The sequence below is a fragment of the Molossus molossus genome, unplaced genomic scaffold, assembly GCF_014108415.1.
Source record: "Molossus molossus isolate mMolMol1 unplaced genomic scaffold, mMolMol1.p scaffold_m16_p_2, whole genome shotgun sequence".
Lineage (NCBI taxonomy): Eukaryota > Metazoa > Chordata > Mammalia > Chiroptera > Molossidae > Molossus > Molossus molossus.
Window position 1 is genome coordinate 106,491,890 of NW_023425355.1, and position 20,837 is coordinate 106,512,726.

The 20,837-nt window shown below is 41.7% G+C and overlaps 1 protein-coding gene across 2 annotated transcripts in view; it reads left to right on the plus strand.

Moving 5' to 3' along the window:
• Positions 1 to 11,119: 11,119 nt before the first annotated feature.
• The window catches only part of SLC9A7 (solute carrier family 9 member A7), a 188,760-nt gene continuing 179,042 nt past the window's right edge, over positions 11,120 to 20,837 (plus strand). The window contains exon 1 of one of the 2 annotated variants that reach the window (XM_036270616.1): positions 11,120 to 11,578. In XM_036270616.1, coding sequence (XP_036126509.1) covers positions 11,245 to 11,578 — 334 coding nt within the window. In that variant the 5' untranslated portion in view covers positions 11,120 to 11,244. The remainder of the gene's footprint in view (positions 11,579 to 20,837) is intronic. The other variant, XM_036270617.1, reaches the window with a different exon arrangement.

Here is a 20,837-nt window from a genome sequence, read left to right on the forward strand (position 1 = left end):
CAGAAGAAGGCAAGATAAATTCACATAACATAAAATTAAACTTAAAAAAAATATCCTCACTCAAGAGTACGTTTTTCATCGATTCTAGAGAGAGGAAGGGAGAGGGAGAGAGAGATCTGGGTATGTGCCCTGACCAGAATTGGACCCTGGACCCTGTGCACGGGATGACGCCCCAACCAACTAGCCACACCAGCCAGGGCAAAATTAACCATTTTAAAGTGAGCAATTCAGTGGCATTTAGTACATCCACAATATTGTTTAACCGTCATCTCTATCTAGTTCCAAAATATTTTCATCATCCAAAAAGGAAACATTGGTGACATTGGTCTACAAAATCATACAGGTTTCAAGTGTACGATTCAACAAAACATCATTTGCACAGTGCATCGTGTGCCCACCGCCCCAAGCAAAGTCTCTTTCCATCTCCATTCCCCCCACTTTTGACCACCTCCACATAGCCCCTACCACTCTTTCCCTCTGGCTCTCACTACACTGTTGTGTGTGTGTGTGTGTGTTTGCTTAATCCCTTTACTGTCTTTCATCCAGCCCCCCCAACTGCCCTTCTCTCTGAAAGCTGTCTGTTCCACGTATCCATGCCTATTTCTATTTTGTTCTAATGACACATTTCTGAGAATGTATCCCCATCATTAAGTGGTGCATGACTAAACTTAATTCCTTTTTTTATGACTGAATACAGGAGGAGAATCTTCTTAGCAAGTACTTTACCAGCCCTCCATGCCACATTCTAAACAAAGGCCCTAGCAAAAATTGGTTGCCTTACAACTGGGTATAATGTTCCTGAACAGTCTTGCCAAGGCAGACTTTGGTATAAGTACCAAGATTTTGGTATAAGTACTCTCTTCATAGCTAATGGATCCTTGATTTTTTTTTTTAATCCTCACTCGAGGATATTTTTCCATTGATTTTCAGGTAGAGTGCGGGTGGGGGGAGAGAGAGAGAAAAACATTGACGTGAGAGAGACACATTGATTGGTTGCTTCCCGAACAACCCTGACCAGGGCTGGGGATTGAGCTGCAACCAAGGTACGTGCCCTTGACCAGAATCAAACCCACAACTCTTTGGTCTGCGGGCCGATACTCTAACCCTTGAGCCAAACTGGCCAGGGCTTGATTTTTTTTTTTTTTTAAGCAGCAGGCTCACAACTGCACTAAGTCAACTGTGACAAGCCTGTTCCTTGTTTTCCTAGTCTTTCTTGCAGCCCAGGGTGGCCACTTAAGCTCTGCGCAATGAAACTCAAGCATAAATGTTCTGGGCCTCAGGGAGATACACTTAGAAAAGCTTTTGTTTTCTTGATGAAAGCAGAGAAGTTGCAAAAGAAAAAAATCATAAATTAAAATGTTAACAAAGTAAAAGCGGGGCAAGGAGAATAGAAGTCGAAGGGGCCCTTCTCCCATTTTTCTGCTCTAAACCCAGATTTGATAGTTGGAGCTGCAGTATTTGTCTCTCAGTCATAATGACGTGGCTATGTGGAGATGCAGACCTTACATCCTTGAGGCATTAAACCTGTATTAGCACCTTCCTGTGCAGAGAACTCTTGTTATATGAACAAGACAAACTCCTATTTGTTTCAGTCATTGAGAGAAAGGTATTCTGTTACGTACAGTGAAAATATTTCTAATACTTTCCCATACATGTCAGAGGCAGAGGTTTATAGCTGCTATGCAAGGAAGGATATCTGTTGAAGGGACCCCTAAGGTATATTGTGGCTAACCTCTGACTAGAGTCTAAGGCAGTGGTTCTCAACTTTCCTAATGCCACGATCCTTTAATACAGTTCCTCATGTTGTGGTGACCTCCAACCATAAAATTATTTTTGTTGCTACTTCATAACTGTAATTTTGCTACTGTTATGTCTTAGGCGACCCCTGTGAAAGGGTCATTTGACCCCCAAAGGGGTTGCGACCCACAGGTTGAGAACCGCTGGTAAGGGATCATGTTCCTAACATGGTTATTGAATTATAAACATGTAGTCTGCGTGGGTTTGTAAAGGCATGAAGGCAACAGTGCCTGGATCTTCCTGTGTCTTTCTGCCTCTCTTGCATTAAGAAAATGATCATATATTTATACCTATGGTAATCAACACATCCATGAAGATTTCCCAGGGGCTTTTTGACCTTAGCTGTCATCAGCTTACAGAGTGGTGCACTGCAGTGGGAGCTCTGGATGAAAGCCCAAATTTGGAGGATGCTAAAAGGAGCTAAAACATGTAATACCTACATTCTTCTTGATGTAGTGAGATAGAAGTGGGTAGATAGACGGGCCAAACCTGAATTTTAATAAAAGCTTTAAGGAGTATCTTGAGCTCATAATAAGCTCTTTTTGATTTTAAAACATCTTGCTAATAAGGACATTCTTTCCAGTATTTGCTTAAATATTTTCATATTACTTTAAGATAATTAAAAAAGAACCTGGAGATTTACCAAGGCTTTGCTTAAATGACTCACATTTAGAGAAATCTCAATGTGTATAATGAGTAGCATAAAATAAAACTATGAGTGCCTAGAAATGACTTTGCTTTTGTTCTAGAGAATCTGAACTCGGATTATACGTATTTTGAAATTGAGTAGGGAGCGATTTTGGTCTTTGGAAGTAGAACAAAAAAGGAAGAGCTCTGATTTGGGGATGATAAAATAGGTGAAAAAAAATCCAAATTTTTCTTTTATATTTAGAAGTACCTTTTATCTAATTTGGAACTTGTTACAGGGGTGTGCTTACATTAAATATATGAAAGACATTTAAACCCTTTCAGTTTCCTAGGACTGCAGTGGAATTTAACTATACATATTTACTAACACAGATCAAGTAAGTGGAACTTTCCAGTTGATATTGCATAGAAACAGAGCAACAAAACTAAGAAAGGGACAGAAAATATACTAGACAAAAGCAAATGATAACTGAGAAGGTATAAATTCTAAATAAATTAGATAATCAAGAATCCACATGAGGTGATTAAATTAAAGATCTTGAGATGGGAAGATTACCTGGATTGTCTAAGTTGGCCCTAAGTCTAATCACCAGTGTCCTTATAATGAGAGACAAGAAGGTCAAAGGAGGAAGTAGGAGATCTGACAATGGAAGCAAGATGTTACACTGCTGGCTATAAGATGGATAAATTTCATAAGCTGGAAAAGCTAAGGAAATGGGTTCTTCTCTAGAACCTTCAAAAGGAACCATCCCTGCTGACACCTTGACTTCAGCCCTGTGAAACTGATTTCAGACTCTTTTCCATGTCCACTTAAAGGCAATGTGTATTCTGCTGTTGTTGGGTGGAACATTCCAAAATATCAATTAGATATAGTTGGTTGATGGTATTGTTCAGATCTTCTATATCCTTGTTGGTTTTTAGTTTACTACTGTAGTTCTGTTACTGAGAGAGGAGAATTGAAGTCTCCAAGTCTAACTGTGGACATTAAAAAAATATGTTTTTATTGATTATTTTTTGAGAGGAAGGGAGAGAAAGATAGATATATCAATGTAAGAGAGACACATCAATTGGCTGCCTCCTGCACATCCCATACTGGGGATCAAGCCTGCAACCTGGGCATGTGCCTTGATTGGGAATCAAACCAGGACCTCTTAGTCCATGGGGCGATGCTCAATCCACTGAGCCATGCCGACTGGGCTAACTGTGGACATTTTTATTTCTCCTTTCAGTTCTGTTAGCTTTTGCTTCAGGCATTTAAAATCTCTGGTATTAAATGATACCTATTGTGTGATGAACAGTCCCTAAGAAGGCAAGTCCCAATGAACTGACCTCTTGACATTCATGCCTTTGTGTAATCCCCTCCCATTGAATGAGGGCAGGACTTGGGACTTGCTTCTAACCAGTAGAATATGGCAAAGGTGATGGGATGTCTCTCTCTTGGTTAAGTTATGTTATATGGTAAAGATGAAATGTCACTCCCATAATCATTTCACATTATGTAAGGCTCCATCTTAATAGATTGAAGTAAGAGATATCTTTGTTGGATTGATGAAGTAAGTTGCCATGTTGAGGAAACACATGTGGCAAGGAACTTTAGCCAGCCCCTAGGAACAGCAGGTGACTTTTCATGCCTGAGGGTGGCTGGCAATGGATAGCCAGAAATTATTCAGGGCCCTTAGTCATACTGCTGCAAGGTAATTAATTATGACAAAAACCTGAATGAGTTTTGAAGTGAATGTTTCCTCAGTCAAGCTTATGATGAGACTGCAGCCTTCGCAGACACCTGGATTGGAGACACTTTGAAGCAGAGAACTCAGTTAAGCTGTGCCCTAACTTCTGACCTACAGAAAATGTGAAATAATAAATGTACATTGTTTTAAGTCACTCAGTTTGTGGTAATTTGTTATATAAGAATAGAAAACTAATACAAATTGTAAAGTCTTCTTGGTGGATAGATCAGCTATTATGATGTAATTCTTCATAATTTCTTTTCTGAAAAGTCTAACCTGTTTGATGTTGATTAAAGCCACTCCAGCTCTCTACTATTAATATTTACATGGTATATATGTTTCCATAATTTTACTTTAAATGTACCTATGTCAGAATATTTGAAGTGAGTTTGTTGTAGGCATTCATTTTGGGATCCTGTTTTTTTTTTTTTTTTTTAATCCATTATGAAAGTCTCTTTTAATTAATTTATTTAGACCACTTACATTTAATGTAGTTATTGATATGTTTGGATTTAGGTCTACCACTTTACTATTTGTTTTCTCTTTGTTCCCTCTGTTTTTTTGTTGCTCCATTTCCCCTTTCCCACCTCTTTTTTTAGTTTCTTTGAGCATTTTTAATATTCCATTTAATTTATTGCTGTATATTCTAGGGAATATGTAAACATTCTCAAGTTTTTACAATCTACCTAGTCAATATTTACCAATTCAAGTAGAATATAGATATCATACTAACATTTAGGACACTTTATTCTCCTCCCTTCATGTTGTGGTAGTTTGTGTATTATATCTGCATACTTTGAAATCCCTTTAGACCATGTTTTAACTTTTGTTTTCAACCAAAGAGCATATTTTAAAGAACTGGTGAAGAGAAGAACTTCTCTCAGCCATCCTTTTATTTTTATTTTATTTTGTTTTTTTAATCCTTACCCGAGGATATTTTTCTATTTATCTTCAGATAGAGTGGGAGGGAGGGAGAGAGAGGGAGAGAGAGAGAGAAACATCAACGTGAGAGGGACACATTAACTGGTTGCCTCCCGCATGACCCTGGCCAGGGTCAGGGATGAACCGCAACTGAGGTATGTGCCCTTGACCGGAATCAAACCCACGACTCATTGGTCCGAGGACTGATGCTCTAAGTGCTGAGCCAAACCAGCCAGGGCTCAGCCATCCTTTTATAGCAGGTCTGTTGGCAATGGATTCTCTCTTTTTCTTCCTTAGAGAATATCTTTATTTCAGTGCCATTTCTGAAAGCTATTTTTGCTAAACATATTGTTTTGGGTTAACAGTTCTTTCAGCACTTTAAAGATTTTGTGTATTTCTTTATGACCTCCTTGATTTCTGATGAGAAATTCATAGTCATTTGGATTAATACCCTAAATGTAATATATCATTTTTCTCTTTCTGCTTTAAATATATTTTCTTTGTCTTTCTTTTCAATTGTTTAAATATAATATGTCTGGGCATTGATTCACATGATTTTCTCCTGTTTGGAGTTTGCTGAGGTTCTTGAATCTATAGTTTTATGTCTTTTGATAAATTTGGAATGTTTTCAGTTTTTATATATTCACATATTTTTTTTCTGCATGACACTCTTTCTACTTCCTGAGATTCCAAAGGCATAAATATTAGACCTTTTGTTATTATGCTACAGGTCCTTGTGGCTATGTTCATTTTACTTCTCAATTTTTCCTCTTTGTTGTTTAGGTTGGATTATTTCTCTTGTCCTATCTTCAAATTTACTGACTCTTTCATCTTCATTTTGCTATTGCACCCATCTGGTCACCTTTAAAATTTCAGTTATTATATTTTCAGTTATAACATTTCAATTTGTTTTTTCTTTTATCTTACTCCATTGCTATGACTTTCTATCTTTCAACACATTGTTTGCTCTCACTTATTCAGACATTTAAAAAATAATAATTGCTCTAAATCCTATTTTAGATAATTCAAACATTTGTGTCATGTGTCATCTCAACATTGGTGTCTATTGATTGAGATTTTTATGGTTCTTCATGTGCTGAAATTTTTTGGCTTGTATCCTGGACATGTTTAATATTATTCTGTGTGGTCTTATATCTTGTTTTAATCCTAAGAAGTAATATTCATATATTTGTTTTAGTTTGCAGTCAACATGGTTGTGTCCAGGTCACAAGTTCTGACGTGCCTTTTGTGGATAATGGCTCCAAAGTCAATTCAGTTTTCAAAAATTAGCAATGTTATTTAGATCTGTCTCACAGGTGTTTTATCCAGTGGCTAGTCTAGGGTCTGAGTGATCTGTATCTTTTATTTGTTTGTTTGTTTGTTTATTTATTTATGTAAATATATTTTAATTGGTTTTAGAAAGAGAGGAAGGGAGAGGGAGAGAGGGAGAGAGAGAAACATTGATGTGAAAGAGAAACATGGATTGGTTGCTTTCCGTATGTGCCCCAACCTGGGACTGAACCCACAACCCAGGTATGTGTCCTGACCGGGAATTGAACCAGCAAACTCTTGGTGCACAGTATGATGCTCAACCAAATGAGCCACTCCGGCTCTTTAAAAAATTTTGTTAAAAGATGTTTTTAACATCTTTTAAAAAAATGTTTTAATTGATTTAAAAAATTATTTTTCTTTATTGATTTTAGAGTGAGAGGAAGGAATAGGGAGAGAGAGAGAGAGAGAAACATCGATGAAAGAGGACATCGATTAGCCACCTCCTGCATGGCCCCCACATGCCCTGACCAGGAATCGAACCAGCGACCTCTTGGTGCATGAGTCGATGCTCAACCACTGAGTCACACTGGCCAGGCTTATTTTATTTTATTTTATTTTTTAAGAGAGAGAGGAAGGGAGAGGGAAAGAGAGAAATATTGCTCAGTGCCCTGATCAGGAATCAAACCAGCAACATTTTGGTGCAGGGAATGATGCCCAACCAACTGAACCACAGTTATTACAGTCTTTGGTATGTTGTTTAAGATCAGGCCCACATGCAGGCCAAGGTGAATCTAGGAGTTCATAATGACTTGATAGGATTCTTTGTGTGTGTGTGTGTGTGTGTGTGTTTTTTTAATCCTCACCCGAGGACATTTTTCCATTTTTTGTTCAGATAGAGTGGGAGGGAGAGAGAGAGAGAGAAACATCAATGTGCAAGGGACACATCGAGTGGCTGCCACCCGCACGACCGACCAGGGCCAGGGACAAACTGCAACCGAGGTACGTGCCCTTAGCGGGAACCGAACCCGGGTCTCTCTGGACCGCAGGCCAACGCTCTAACCGCTGAGCCAAACCGGCTAGGGCTTGATAGGATTCTTTTCCCTAAACTCCTCTCTCTCCACAATCTCCCTGATACTTTGCAGTTCCTTGGAGTTTCCCATTTTGATACTTTGGCTAGAAATCTCCTTTGCACTTCCTGCAACTTTGCCCATGTCTGGGGCCAAGCAGCAGGAGAACAGAGAGATAAAAAATAAATCAATGGTGGTTTTCCCCCATAATTTGCCAACCATAGAGGAAGTTTCCTTTATCCTTTAGCATTTTAAACACTTCATAGCACTGTTCTCTCCATTGTCACTGTCATAGGGAGATTGCCTATTGGTTAGGGTGCATGAAAATTGAAAAAAAATGTTGTGCTTCACTAATTTCTTTAAACTTTAGGAGATCTATTTTCTACTCTTACTGGTGCTCTCCATCCATGTCGATGCCCCCTTCTGGGTTTTGGGGTGCCATAAGTCCAGTCCAGTGGCTACTGGAGGGAAAAATGGTAAACTCACTGCCAGTTGTTATACTTCATATTTTGGTGTTCATCCTCAGTTTACCCGGCACAATTTATCTTTTAGAATCCTTAAATAGTTGCTCCATGCATTCTGTTCAGGTTTATTGCTGCATTCAGCAGGAGAGAATGGGTTGAGTGTTATTATTCTGTTAATTTTCATACATAAATATGTATAGATAATTGAGTGTTTTCTTTGGTGTATATTTGTGTTAGGATTTTCTCATACTCTACCTGAGGCAACAACTTTATACTATAAATACTCTTCTGGTTTTCTATCGCTATGGAAGACATCACCCTCAAATTTAGTAGCTTAAAATAACAAATCATTTTATTATTATCTCATAGATTCAGGTATTGATTAGGGCCAGCTAGGTGGTTCTTCCTTGGGGGTCTCTCATATGTTTACAGTAAGATGGTGGCTGGGAATGAAATAATTTGAAGGCTCACTCATTCATGTGTGTGGTATATGGGTTGGGAACACAAAAAAAGCTGGGGCTCCTGTAGTGTCTATTTCTATTGCTATGTGGTTTCCTCAGCATGGCAGCTTCAAGGTAGATGGATTTATTTATTTATTTTTATTTTCTACATTTATTGAGCTATAATTGACATATAACATTGTATAAATTTAAGGTATACAACATGTTTAATTGATATACTTATATATTACAATATGATTTTCACCATAGTGTTAGCTAACACCTCCATCATGTCACAGAATTACCATTTCATTTTTTTGTGGTGAGAACATTTAGGATCTACTCTCTCAGCAACTTTCAAGTATACAGTATAGTATTGTTATCTATAATCACTGTATTGTGCATTAGTTTCCCAGAACTTATTCATCTTATAAATGGGAGTTTGTACTACTCTTTGACCAACAGCTCCCCATTTCCCCCACCCCCAGGCATTGGTAACCACCCATCTACTCTCTGAGGTTATGCAGTATTTGTCTTTCTGTGTCTGACATACTTCACTTAGCATAATTCCCTCAAAATGGCAGGATTTCCTTCTTTCTCATGGTTATATATTCCATGGTGTGTGTGTGTGTGTGTGTGTGTGTGTGTGTATCACATCTTTATCCATTCACCCACTGATGGACACTTTCTGTATCTTGGCTATTGTGAGTAATGCTGTAACAAACACAGAAGTGCAGATATCTCTTCGAGATACTGTTTTCATTTCCTTTGGATATATACCTAGAAGTGGGACTGTTGGATCATATAGTAGTTTTAATTTTAATTTTTTGAGGAACCTCATTCTGTTTTTCATAGTGGCTGTGCCAATTTACATTCGCACCAACAGTGCACAAGGGTTCCTTTTTCTCCACATTCTCATCAGCATTTGTTAGCTCTTGTCTTTTTTGATGATAGCCATTCTAACAGATGTGAGGTGTTATCTTATCGTGGTCTAGATTTCTTCTATGGAAGCTCAGGGCTCCAAAGTGAGTGGAGAGCAAGAGCATGAGAGTGAGCCAGGTAGAAACTAGATTGCCTTTCATGACTTAGCTTCACAAGTTATGCAGTCCCCATTGCCCCATTCTATTCTTTGAGGTAGTTGTAAGGGTCCACTGACGTTCAAGGGGTGGGAACATAGATGCCACTTATTGATGGGTGAGTGGCACAGTTCTTCAGGAGCATGTGGGATTGGAAATATGGTTTGGGCATTTTTGGAAAATACAATCTGCCACATGTACTAACAATTTTGCACTTTTAAGGTAGCTCCTGAGTTGTCCCCAGTGTGAGCTATAGAAAGAAGTTCTGTTTTTGACTTTTGGAGACCCAAGGGGATGTAATATTAAATATTATGATCAATATGGCTAGTTTTCAGCAAACATGGATATTAATGAGTCTCCAGAAATTAGATCAAGTTTTCCCATTGTTGTATAACTTTCTCTGTGACCATCCAGATTTTTAGTGTTTGCAATTTCATTGGGAACCTGCATGGAACTTCAAGGCATATGGATTTTTGTAGGGGCTGTGTGACAGTCAGGAAGAATAGGAAAGAATTGCTAAAATCCAGATGAAGAGATTTTCCTGCATAAAGAAGGTACTAAGCAGGCTTGCCAGAGTGTTCACCTGGAGGGGAAATAGGAAAGCTGCAGTATTCCAAATATCTTTCCTACCTAATGCCATCCCCACTCTATTATTACTCCTTTTAGTTAAGCTTTGCTTTCCTCAATGAATCCTGTTTAAAATGCAAATGTCTCTGGGATAGAAATCTGGGCAATTGGTACAGATTTAAGATTGGTTCAATAAACACTTTATGAATACAGTGCTAGGAACTGAGAATTCAGTGATTAATAATTTGGTCTTTCTTCTTTTTTGACCAGAAGAACAAGGTGGTTTGGAAATTTTAGTTCCCGAGAATTTGTTCCAAGAGGTTTTATTCTCCAGAGTCCGCTTTATAATTTTTTTCGGAGGTGGGCCTGGTCCTAAGAATCATCCAAAGACTTCCTGGGCTACCAAAAGGTCAATGTAAAAGGACCACCAGGGTAATCCCCCGACCCCCACCACCCTTCTGCTGCTCATCTACCGGAATGGCAAGTTCCTTCAACCCTACCTCTTCCCAGTACAAGTCAGTCTATTTCCCAAGTGGTGAAGGATATATTTTAACGCTCTCCCCACATTCGGAACCCTTGTGGGTCCTCGTTTTGAGACAGACTAGAGCATAGGTTTGAATGAAGCCTGGCAGATTCTGGGCAGCCTCAAGAGCTGGCAGGCACTGTGAGACATGTGAAAGAGAGGCGTAGGGGGTAATGTGGCTTCGCGGCTCGTCGCTTCCCCCAAGGTCCCCATTTTACTGGGCCCAGGGCGGCTATACAGTGGTCTGGGATCAAACACTTCGCAGTGGCCCCAGAGACAGGACTCAAGCTCACTCAGCGCGGGAATCCAAGCTGATGCTCCTGCCAGGCACGGGCGACCTCTGGCGTCCAGATTAGGAAGCGTGGCGGCGAGGGCTCGGGAATACGACCCCACGACCTCAGAGGGCCTGGCCAGGTACGCCAGGACCGGGGGACGAGCGCAGAAAGGCCAGGGGCTGGCGGCCCGGCCCAAGGGTCCCAGAGCAACAGCCAACCCTGCCTCGGTGGCCCGGCCGACGCCGGGCCCGACGAAAAGGGGGGGGGGGACGAACAGGTGCGCGGGCGGGGGGTGGTGCTTGGGGATCCTGCGCACTGCGCGCGCCCCTCCCACCGGGCGCCCGCGGGAGGAGGAGGAGCTGCGGCGGTCACCGCCACTCCCGCGGGTCGGCGGCGCCAAGTCAACCCATCGACGGCGCGAGCTGCGGGTCCCGCGCGCCAGAGGCGCGGGCAGCTCTGGGACCATGGAGCCTGGTGGTGACGCGGCGCGTCTTGGCCTGGGGCCGGCAGCCCAGGCGCTGCCACCTCAGCTGCTGCTGCTGCCGCTGCTGCCGCTGCTGCTGGGTCGGGGGCTGCGTGTTGCGGCCGCGGCCTCCTCTTCCTCTGGGGCGGCGGCTGAGGACAGCAGCGCCATGGAGGAGCTCGCCACTGAGAAGGAGGCGGAGGAGAGCCATAGGCAAGACAGCGTGAGCCTGCTCACCTTCATCCTGCTGCTCACGCTCACTATCCTCACCATCTGGCTCTTCAAGCACCGCCGTGTGCGCTTCCTGCATGAGACCGGGCTGGCCATGATCTATGGTGAGCACCCCACCGAAGCCCACCACCACACACCCCTTGGGCGGCCGGGCCAATGCCTTTCTCCTCCCCTCCCCACGCTTCACTGTACTCCCCCTTCATTCGTAACGTGTTTCGTTCTTTTTCCCCGCTGCGACGTTATTGGTTCCCAAGGTCAACTGTCAGCATTTTCTGGGTTTCTGTTACCGTTAAAAAGAATTCCACCCCATTTCGATGTTTCTTCATGGGGAACCAGGAAAATGAAAGGCACAGAGGTGGCCTGGTTCTGTCCACCGGGTTCTGGTTTGCTTCCGCCCCACATCGCGACCCCGGACCCCCACCCTAGTTCACCACAGCAGAGTGTGTGTATGCCTGGGCGGGAGGTGACTTCGCAGGGGACCGCGCTACCCCGGGAGTCAGGCCACAGTGTGGGTGGGGATGAGGGCTGAGGGTTTGTTGGCTTGGGTCTGATTGGCAAGGCCTGGTGGATGCCACATCCATGGTCAGCCTTTATGGGCATCCACTTCTGAGATCTGTGTTCCCGGGTCTCTGGTTAATAAAGTCGGAGCCTGAAGCGCTGGGAACGGTGAGTGTGGTTCAGGACCCAGAGGTGCTCAGCCATGTCGGCATCCCTTTCATCCTTGTGTCCAGGTGGGAAGTTACACCCAGTCACTTGCCCTCTCTAAGTGGAGAGGAGCTTTTGTATTCCTCAGATTGTAACATGGACATGACTTTGAAGATACAGTTGTGAATGTATGAAGAGGCAAAGTAGTGGTTTTAATTCTGGAACCAGCCTTCTTTTGTTGTGAAGGATGGGCTGATACCACTATCCTTTTCTGGGTTTAATGGCACATGGTGTGTCACATGCACAGTGGTCAGTATAAATCTTCTGTCATTACATAGGTGTCATTTAGCCATAATCTGAATAATCATTTTCTCATTATGCCCCCTGAACCCCCCCCCCCAACTCCAAACTGGAACCAAGTATTCTATTCCTTTTGAATTTAATTCAGTAGAATTAAGGCCCACGTTGGCATTCTCATGTGAAATGAATGAGCTCACTTCATGGCTGTTCCTAATAGGCAGCATTTTACTTTATCACTTAAACTGGAAGGATCTTTCCACTCAATTTCCATTCAGGGTTCACTGATAGAGAATGGAAAGCAGACACCTTAATCTTTAATGTGAAAATTACACTTGGCCCTGTGCCTTGCTCCCTCATGGTTCTTGATTGGTTGTTGACAGCCCAGGCTCTTGGCCACCAAGGTTACAAAGTGCTGTCCAGAGCCCTCAAATTTTCAGGGGATAGTGGCCTCGACAGATCTTGAATTGAAACAGGACCAGATCCAAAACTGAGTTTGGTTATTTCAAATTACAGATATAATCTTTGACCTCGATACCTGGTCATTCTTGAGCTCTGTGGTTTATGTCAGTTGGTGACAAATGTCTAAAGCCAAGGTTGCAGTTGAGCTAGGAGGTTTCCTGAGCAGAGAGCAGAGAGCAGAGAGCAGAGAGCAGAGTGAGGAGTTGAAGCACGTTGTCATTTCTGGTGATTGACTCTGAGCCATAATGCAAATGAAGATTGCCTTTATATTATATAGATAGCCTTGAAATTATTTTTATTTTATAGCCCCTATATCCAATTTATTAAAGTACAATGTAAAATACATTTAGAAGCTAGTTTAGACAGGCTCATAAATACATGCTCAACTGCATGGAAAATAAATGGGGATTTAAAAATATATTTCTGAAGAGTACTCCATGTTCTTAGGAGCTCAGTCACCTTTATCTTAAGGCTTAAAACAGCAGTGGAATTTTCCTTTGCTGATATGTACTTTTTAAACTCACCACAAGCTTTTAGTCATTGGGGCTGTGCTACAGAGTACTGTTTCATTTTGTATTACTGAAATCTGGTTTAATTGACAATTGTTCAGAAAAGGTAGTATCATGTCATAGTATTACATGCAATTTTTGTATTATGTCTTTGAGTTTTAGTGTTACTTTGAAATGTATTAAGAAATTTAGTTTGTCAACATGTGCTGTCCTAGGTTATGCCAAATACTAATATTTTGATGTCGTTTGCCTATAATTGTGAGAAAACATTTCTCTTTCTCAGGGATGTTTACTTTTCTGTTTTAAGACGCTCCCCCAATCTGAATTCTAATGTCATTTGATTAGCCAATTATTCATTATGTACTGAAGACTGTTGGGATTCTGATAAAAAATTCAGTTTGGCCCTGGCCGGTTTGGCTCAGCGGTTGGAGTGTCGGCCTGCGGTACAGAGAGACCCGGGTTCGGTTCCCGCTAAGGGCACGTACCTTGGTTGCAGTTTGTCCCCGGCACTGGTTGGTCGTGCGGGTGGCAGCCACTCGATGTATCCCTTCACATCGATGTTTCTCTCTCTCTCTCTTCCTCTCTCTCCCTCCCGCTCTATCTGAACAAAAAATGGAAAAATGTCCTCGGGTGAGGATAAAAAAAAAAATTCAGTTTGCAAATCTTTGAATACTTAAGTGAATTCAGTACAGATTTTCAGGACCTCTGTTTTTTAAAATATTTTTTTCTTTATTGATTTTAGAGAGAGAGGAAGGGAGAGGGAGAGAGAAACATTGATGAGAGAGAACATCAATTGGCTGCCTCCTGCACACCCCTCACTGGGGACTGGGCCCACAGCCTGGGCATGTGCCCTGACCAGAAATCAAGCCAGCGGCCTCTTGATGCATGGGTTGATGCCCAGCCACTGAGCCACACTGGCTGGGCCTCTCTTTCTTACTAATACAAAATCAGATTGCATTTGTCGAGATCAATAGAGGAAGTGAGTAATTGTCCTGCTGCCTCTGAATAATAAAGGACAAATGACCCAAGGAAACTTTTCAGTATCTGCTGCATGCTGGGTAACCAACTTCATTTCTGGAGGTAAACAACTTAACGTTAAATGTGGGCAACTTTTTATGAGTGAAAAAGTTCAACTGTGAATTTCAAAATTCTTTACTTTGAAATTTAAAAAAATCTAATTTCTACAACTTCAAAAACATTTAAGTGGTACTTTAATCTGAGAGGGAAGGCTTTTTTATATATAGTAATATATTAAAATAAATTGTGATAATATATATTTGCCAGTATAGTCATAAAATATCTGTGGAAGGACATGCAACAGACTGTCACATTGGTTTCCTTGGTGGGGGTGGATAGGAACTAGGGGTTCATGATATAGGGGTGGGGGAGAGAGACATCACACTATACCCTTTTGTGATATTTGATTTTTGAACTATGGAAGTGTGTCCATGCCCTTATTCTGTGGCATTTGTGATGATATTTTAATATGCTCCTCAGATTATCCAATTTGATGCCCACTTCTCCCTATTTAAATAACATTATGTTGTCAATTTTCTGTGACCTTTCAATTGTTGTCTGTACCCATGGAGCTTCTGGAGCCCTGTGTCTGGAATTGAAACAATATGGGGAAAGGGGAAAATTTTCTCCCCTTCCCTCTCTCCTTTTTATCCCACTATTCCCAATGAATTGCTGATGTTACATTAGGAGTGGTGTGCACAAATAGATCCAGTTAACAAGCACTTACTTTGGTGCAAAAGACCCGAGGACAGTAAGAGACAGATACTGACAGGTGAATGCTTACCATTTAAATGGAAAGGAACTCCCCCCTCTACCAAGGGAGAATTAAGCACTCTTCCCTGACAACAGCCCCAGACAACTACAAGGGAAGGTGATCACAGACCAGACTCCAGGGAAGTTGAAAGCAGTGCCCCAGACCCTGCGATGGGAGCTGCAAGGCATCAGGCAAGGCCACTAGTCTAACCTGTTTTGTCAGGCAGGGAGCTCCCAGATGTCTGGCTCTGTAGTTATTAAGTGCTATCCTAAAGTTACTGGGCACAGCATATCAGTGCAGCAGAAATAACAAGTGTCCAAGGCAGGGAAAGCTGGTATAAACAGACTGTGTCAGTTAATTGTGGTCTCTCTCATGTGTACCGTAGTTCCACTTCCCCCATAATGTTTTTGTGACAACAGATACGTGTTCAAAATGTCTAACTTGGCCATGCTAGCCTACCTCCTACTTCTTGTTTCCTTCCTGCCCTCCATCTACCAACTTTCCAAGTACTTGTTGGTCAGCCCCTCCAGGTTCTGTGGCTTGTGGGCTCATAGTTGCTTTGTTAGAGCTGGATTGCTAAGCACAGGCTGAGAGTGGGTTCATAGGCTAAGTCTGTAAGGGGAAAATACGACTTTTTGCAGTAGCATGAAATTAACATTTGAGCCTGTGAGCAAACATTTCAGGACCATCCTCTTCCTGGTTAATCAGGAACACTTGATTTTTAAAGAACTCTTTACTTTGGTCCTAGTTTGGGGTAGCTCCATGTGGTCTCACATTGGTACCAGATTGCCTGGGTTCAAATGCTGGCCCCATTATATATAAAGCTGTAATTAACATTGGGTAAGCTCTCTGAGCCTTAGTTTCCTCTTTTCAAAAATGGAGACAATGTCACTCACCTCACAGGATTATTGTATATATGAGGTACTCTAAAGGTCAAGTGCAGTTTCTGGTACTTAAACACTTGGTAAATAATAGTTTTCATTCTCACTTTAGACTTTGTGATTCTTTGGCCAGTGTTGCTATTTGAGGTTGGTTCAGTAGAGGCCTGCTGTAATTTGACAATGCATTAAGATATAGTTGTGGGGAGGGGTGCAGAGAACTGTAATTCTTTTGGTGGGTTATTTGTTAATATCTAGAAAAATGTACATTATATCTACTCTGCCCTTTTATCCAGCAGTCTCAATTCTTAGAATTTATTCTTCAGAAAAATTTGCATTAGTATGTTAGATTACTTGCACTGCAGTATTTGTTACAGTAGAAACAAATTGCAACACTCATCAAGAAGGGGCTAGTTAAATTAAGGCAGCTGTCTACACATACTATTGTGGAAAAAACAAGGCACAGAACACTATGTGTAGTATTATCTCACTTATTCTTTAAAAATTATGTTATGTATGTACATAAACATGATATCTAGACATTTATATATGACATGTGTGTTTCTCTGGAAAGATACACAAATGTAGCAGTGGTTATCTTTTGGCAGTGGGATCAGTTGTTCGGGGAGAGGCAGGGAGATGTTACTTTTTCCTTTATATTCTTTTGAGTGGCCTGAAATTCCTGTAACACTGACACATTACTTTTGCAATTGAAACATTGTCTTAAAATAAATCAAATGACTTTTATGTAGCAAAAATGAATTAGAAATATATTATGGTTATGTGGTTAGGTAGATTTATTTATTTATTTATTTATTTATTTATTTATTTATTTATTTATTTTTTATCCTCACCCGAGGACATTTTTCCATTTTTTGTTCAGATTGAGTGGGAGGGAGAGAAAGGAAGAGAGAGAAACATCGACGTGAAAGGGACACATCGAGTGGCTGCCACCCGCACAACCCAACCAGGGCCGGGGACAAACTGCAACCGAGGTATGTGCCCTTAGTGGGAACTGAACCCAGGTCTCTCTGGACCACAGGCCGACACTCTAACCACTGAGAAAACCAGCCAGGGCAGCATTAGTTATTTAAAAGTTTTAAATCAGTCCTTCTCAACCTTCCTAATGCCATGACTCTTTAATACATTTCCTCATGTTGTGGTGACCCCCAGCCATAAAATATTTTTGTTGCTACTTCATAACTGTAATTTTGCTACTGTTATGAATCGCCATCGAAAATATGTGTTTTCCAATGGTCTTAGGCGACCCCTGTGAAAGGGTCATTCAACGCCCAAAGGGGTTGTGACCCACAGGTTCAGAACCGCTGTTTTATTTATTATTAAAAAAATTTTTTTTCCTTTATTGATTTCAGAGAGAGAGGAAGTGAGAGGGAGAGATAGAAACATCAATGAGAGACAACATCGATTGGCTGCCTCCTGCATGCCCCCCAATAGGGATTGGGCCCACAATTTGGGCATGTGTCCTGACTGGGAATCAAACTGGTGACCTCTTGGTGCATGGGTCGATGCTCAACCACTGAGCCACACCAGTCGGACGAGAACTGCTGTTTTAAATGGAACTAAAATATGTGTTAAAATGAGAAAAATTACATTTCCTGAAAGTGTTTCTTAGAACTTTTAGAAGTTAACCTTTTTAGAATGATGTAATTAAAAAAAAATCACCATTTCACAACCCCCAATGATAATTGATTTAAACAAGGATTTTCAGTGAGTTCAAGAGTTGTAGGTGAGACGTTGGGGAACATGGTAGTTGCATGGTGCTGAGTATCACCCCACAGATTACCTGACTATCACAAAGGAAATAAGGTACCTTTACAGTGGAGAGGTATGGCAATCACAGTCTTATAACCGATTCATCAAATTTATTCTTGCTCCTTGTGGAACTCTCTGGTATTATGTGCCTCCTTACATGACATAATAGGAAGCATACAGCTTTACCTATGTAGTATCCATCCTCTAAATATTTCTTCTGAATCTAATCAAGGTTTTAGGCATATTTTCCACTTTATAGGAAATATAGGGAACAGAGAAACAAATGATAAAATACCATGTGAAAACAAAGGTATCCAAGACATGGGACAATCTGAAAGAAAATTACCCTGGTTTCTTAAAAAAGTCTTTGTTGAGGGAAAGAAAAAGGCAGAGAAGTGTTTGTTATGGACTAAATTGTGCCCCCTCCCCCACTAAATTCATATGTTGAAGCCCTAATCCACAATGTGATGGTACTTGCAGGTGGGGCCTTTGGGAGGGATTTAGGTTCAATGAGGCCTTGAAGATGGGTCTCCATGATGAGATTAGTACCTTTAAAAGAAAAGGAAGAAACCAGAGCTCCCCACCTCCTGCATTGTGAGGATAACAGCAAGAAGGTAGCCATCTACAAGCCAAAAAGAGTGCCCTAATCAGACACTAACTCTGCTAGCACATTGATCTAGGGCTTCCCAGCCTCATAACCTAATGTAGCAAAGGAAACTTGATTGGCTTCTGGCTTGTGAAACTTTTTTTTTTAACTTAGCTTTATTGTTCAATGTATTACAGATGTCCCTACTTTTTTCCCCCATTGACCCCCTTCTTCCTGCTCCCACCCAACCTTGCCTTCCCTGCACTATTGTCTGTGTCCATTAGCTACGCATATAAGGTCTTTGGTTTACCTCTTCCTGCCCTCCCTCCCGCCTTCCCTTTGAGGTTCATCAGTCTAACAACCAATTTGTACTTCTTAATTCCTTCACCTTTTTTCATTCATTCCCCTAACCCCCCCTCCCATCTGGCAACCAACAAAAAGTTCTCTGTATCTATGAGTCTGTTTCTGTTCTTCTTGCTCATTTTATTGGTAGAGTCAGCTGTTGATAGATATGTATTTATTGCCATTTTATTGTTTATATTATTGTTCTTCTTCAAGAAGACCCGTTGACATTTCATATAATACTGGTTTGGAGGCGATGAACTCCTTTAGTTTTTTCTTGTCTGGGAAACTCTTTAATATGTCGATTGATTCTAATTGATAGCTTTGCAGGTTAGAGTAAACTTCGTTGTAGGTTCTTGCATTTCATCACTTTGAATATTTCTTGCCACTCCTTTCTGGCCTGCAAAGTTTCTTTTGAGAAGTCAGCTGATAGTCTTATGGGAGTTCCCTTGTAGGTAACTAATAACTGCTTTTCTCTTGCTCCTTTTAAGATTCCCTTTGTCTTTAACCTTTGGCATTTTGATGATGATGTGTCTTGGTGTGGACCTCTTTGGGTTCATTTTCTTTTGGACCCTCTGTGCTTCCTGGACTTGTATGTCTGTTTTCTTCACCAAGTTAGGGACATTTTCTGTCATTATTTTTCCAACTAGGTTTCCAATTTCTTGCTTTCTCTCTTCTCCTTCTGGCACCCCCATGGTGCGAATGTTGGTATGCATGAAGTTGTCCCAGAAGCTCCTTATGCTATCCTCATTTTTTTGGATTCTTTGTTCGGATTGGGTGTTTTTTGCTTCCTTATATTCCAAATTGATGGTTTGCTTCTTAGCTTCACTTACTCTACTATTGATTCCCTATAAATTACTCTTTATTTCAGTTAGTGCATCTTTCATTTCTGACTAGTCCTTTTTTATTGTCTTGAGGTTCTCACTAAGTTCCTTGACATTCTCACTAAGGTCATTGAGCATCCTTATAACCAGTGTTTTGAACTCTGCATCTATTAGATTGCTTATCTCCATTTCCTTTAGTTCTTTTCCTGGAGTTTTGTTCTATTCTTTCATTTGGGACATGTTTCTTTGTCTCCTCATTTTGGCTGCCTCCCTGTGCTTGTTACTGTATATTAGAGTTGCTATGCATCCTAGGCTTCCTAGGGTGGCCTACTATAGTAGGTGTCCTGTAGGGTCCAGTGGCACAGCCTCCCTGGTCACCCCAGCTGGGCCCATGAGATGCACCCCTCGTGTGGACTGTACCACTTTCTTTTTTTTTTTATCCTCACCCGAGGACATTTTTCCATTTTTTGTTCAGATAGAGTGGGAGGGAGAGAGAGAGAGAAACATCGATGTGAAAGGGACACATCGAGTGGTTGCCACCCACACGACCCAACCAGGGCCGGGGACAAACTGCAACCGAGGTACATGCCCTTAGTGGGAACCGAACCCGGGTCTCTCTGGACCACAGGTTGACGCTCTAACCACTGAGAAAACTGGCCAGGGCCTGTATCCCCTTCTTTTGATATTGAATCTTGATTGCTGTTGGCATGTCAGTGGGAGGGATTTACTCAGGCTGATCAGCTGCAAGGACTGGCTGTGCCTACTAAGCACCAACCTCTGACTACCTTGGATAATCAGCTGTGCAGGGCCCACCATACAGAGCAAGACTTACTTCAGCAGGGCTCTGGTACCCACTGAGTCTGTTCCTTGAGTGTGTCACTTGTGGAGGTGATTGGGTGGTGGTGCTTCGATGTGGTCTGAAGCTGTCCACTGGGTGTGCTAGCTCTGGGGCAAGGTCAGTCACTGCCTGTGCTCTACTTGGAACCACCAGGCATAAGCTACAAAGCGATATACAGATGGCTGCTTCTTGTGCTGGTCTTGGAGGTGCCCAGGCAAAGCCAAGCTGTGAACCAAGGTTGGCTGCTTCTAGTGCCAGGCCTGGGGCCAGTTAGCTAGAGGTATGAGGCTTGCTGAGGCCAGATGCTTCTTGTTTGAGAGAATTTAGGAAAATCTGAAGCAGGAGCCAAGACAGGCCATTACTATGATAAAGCCACTGGAAACCGCTTAGGTGGACCTGAAAGTTGGGTGGGGCAGGGCCTCAGGAAATCACCAGGGT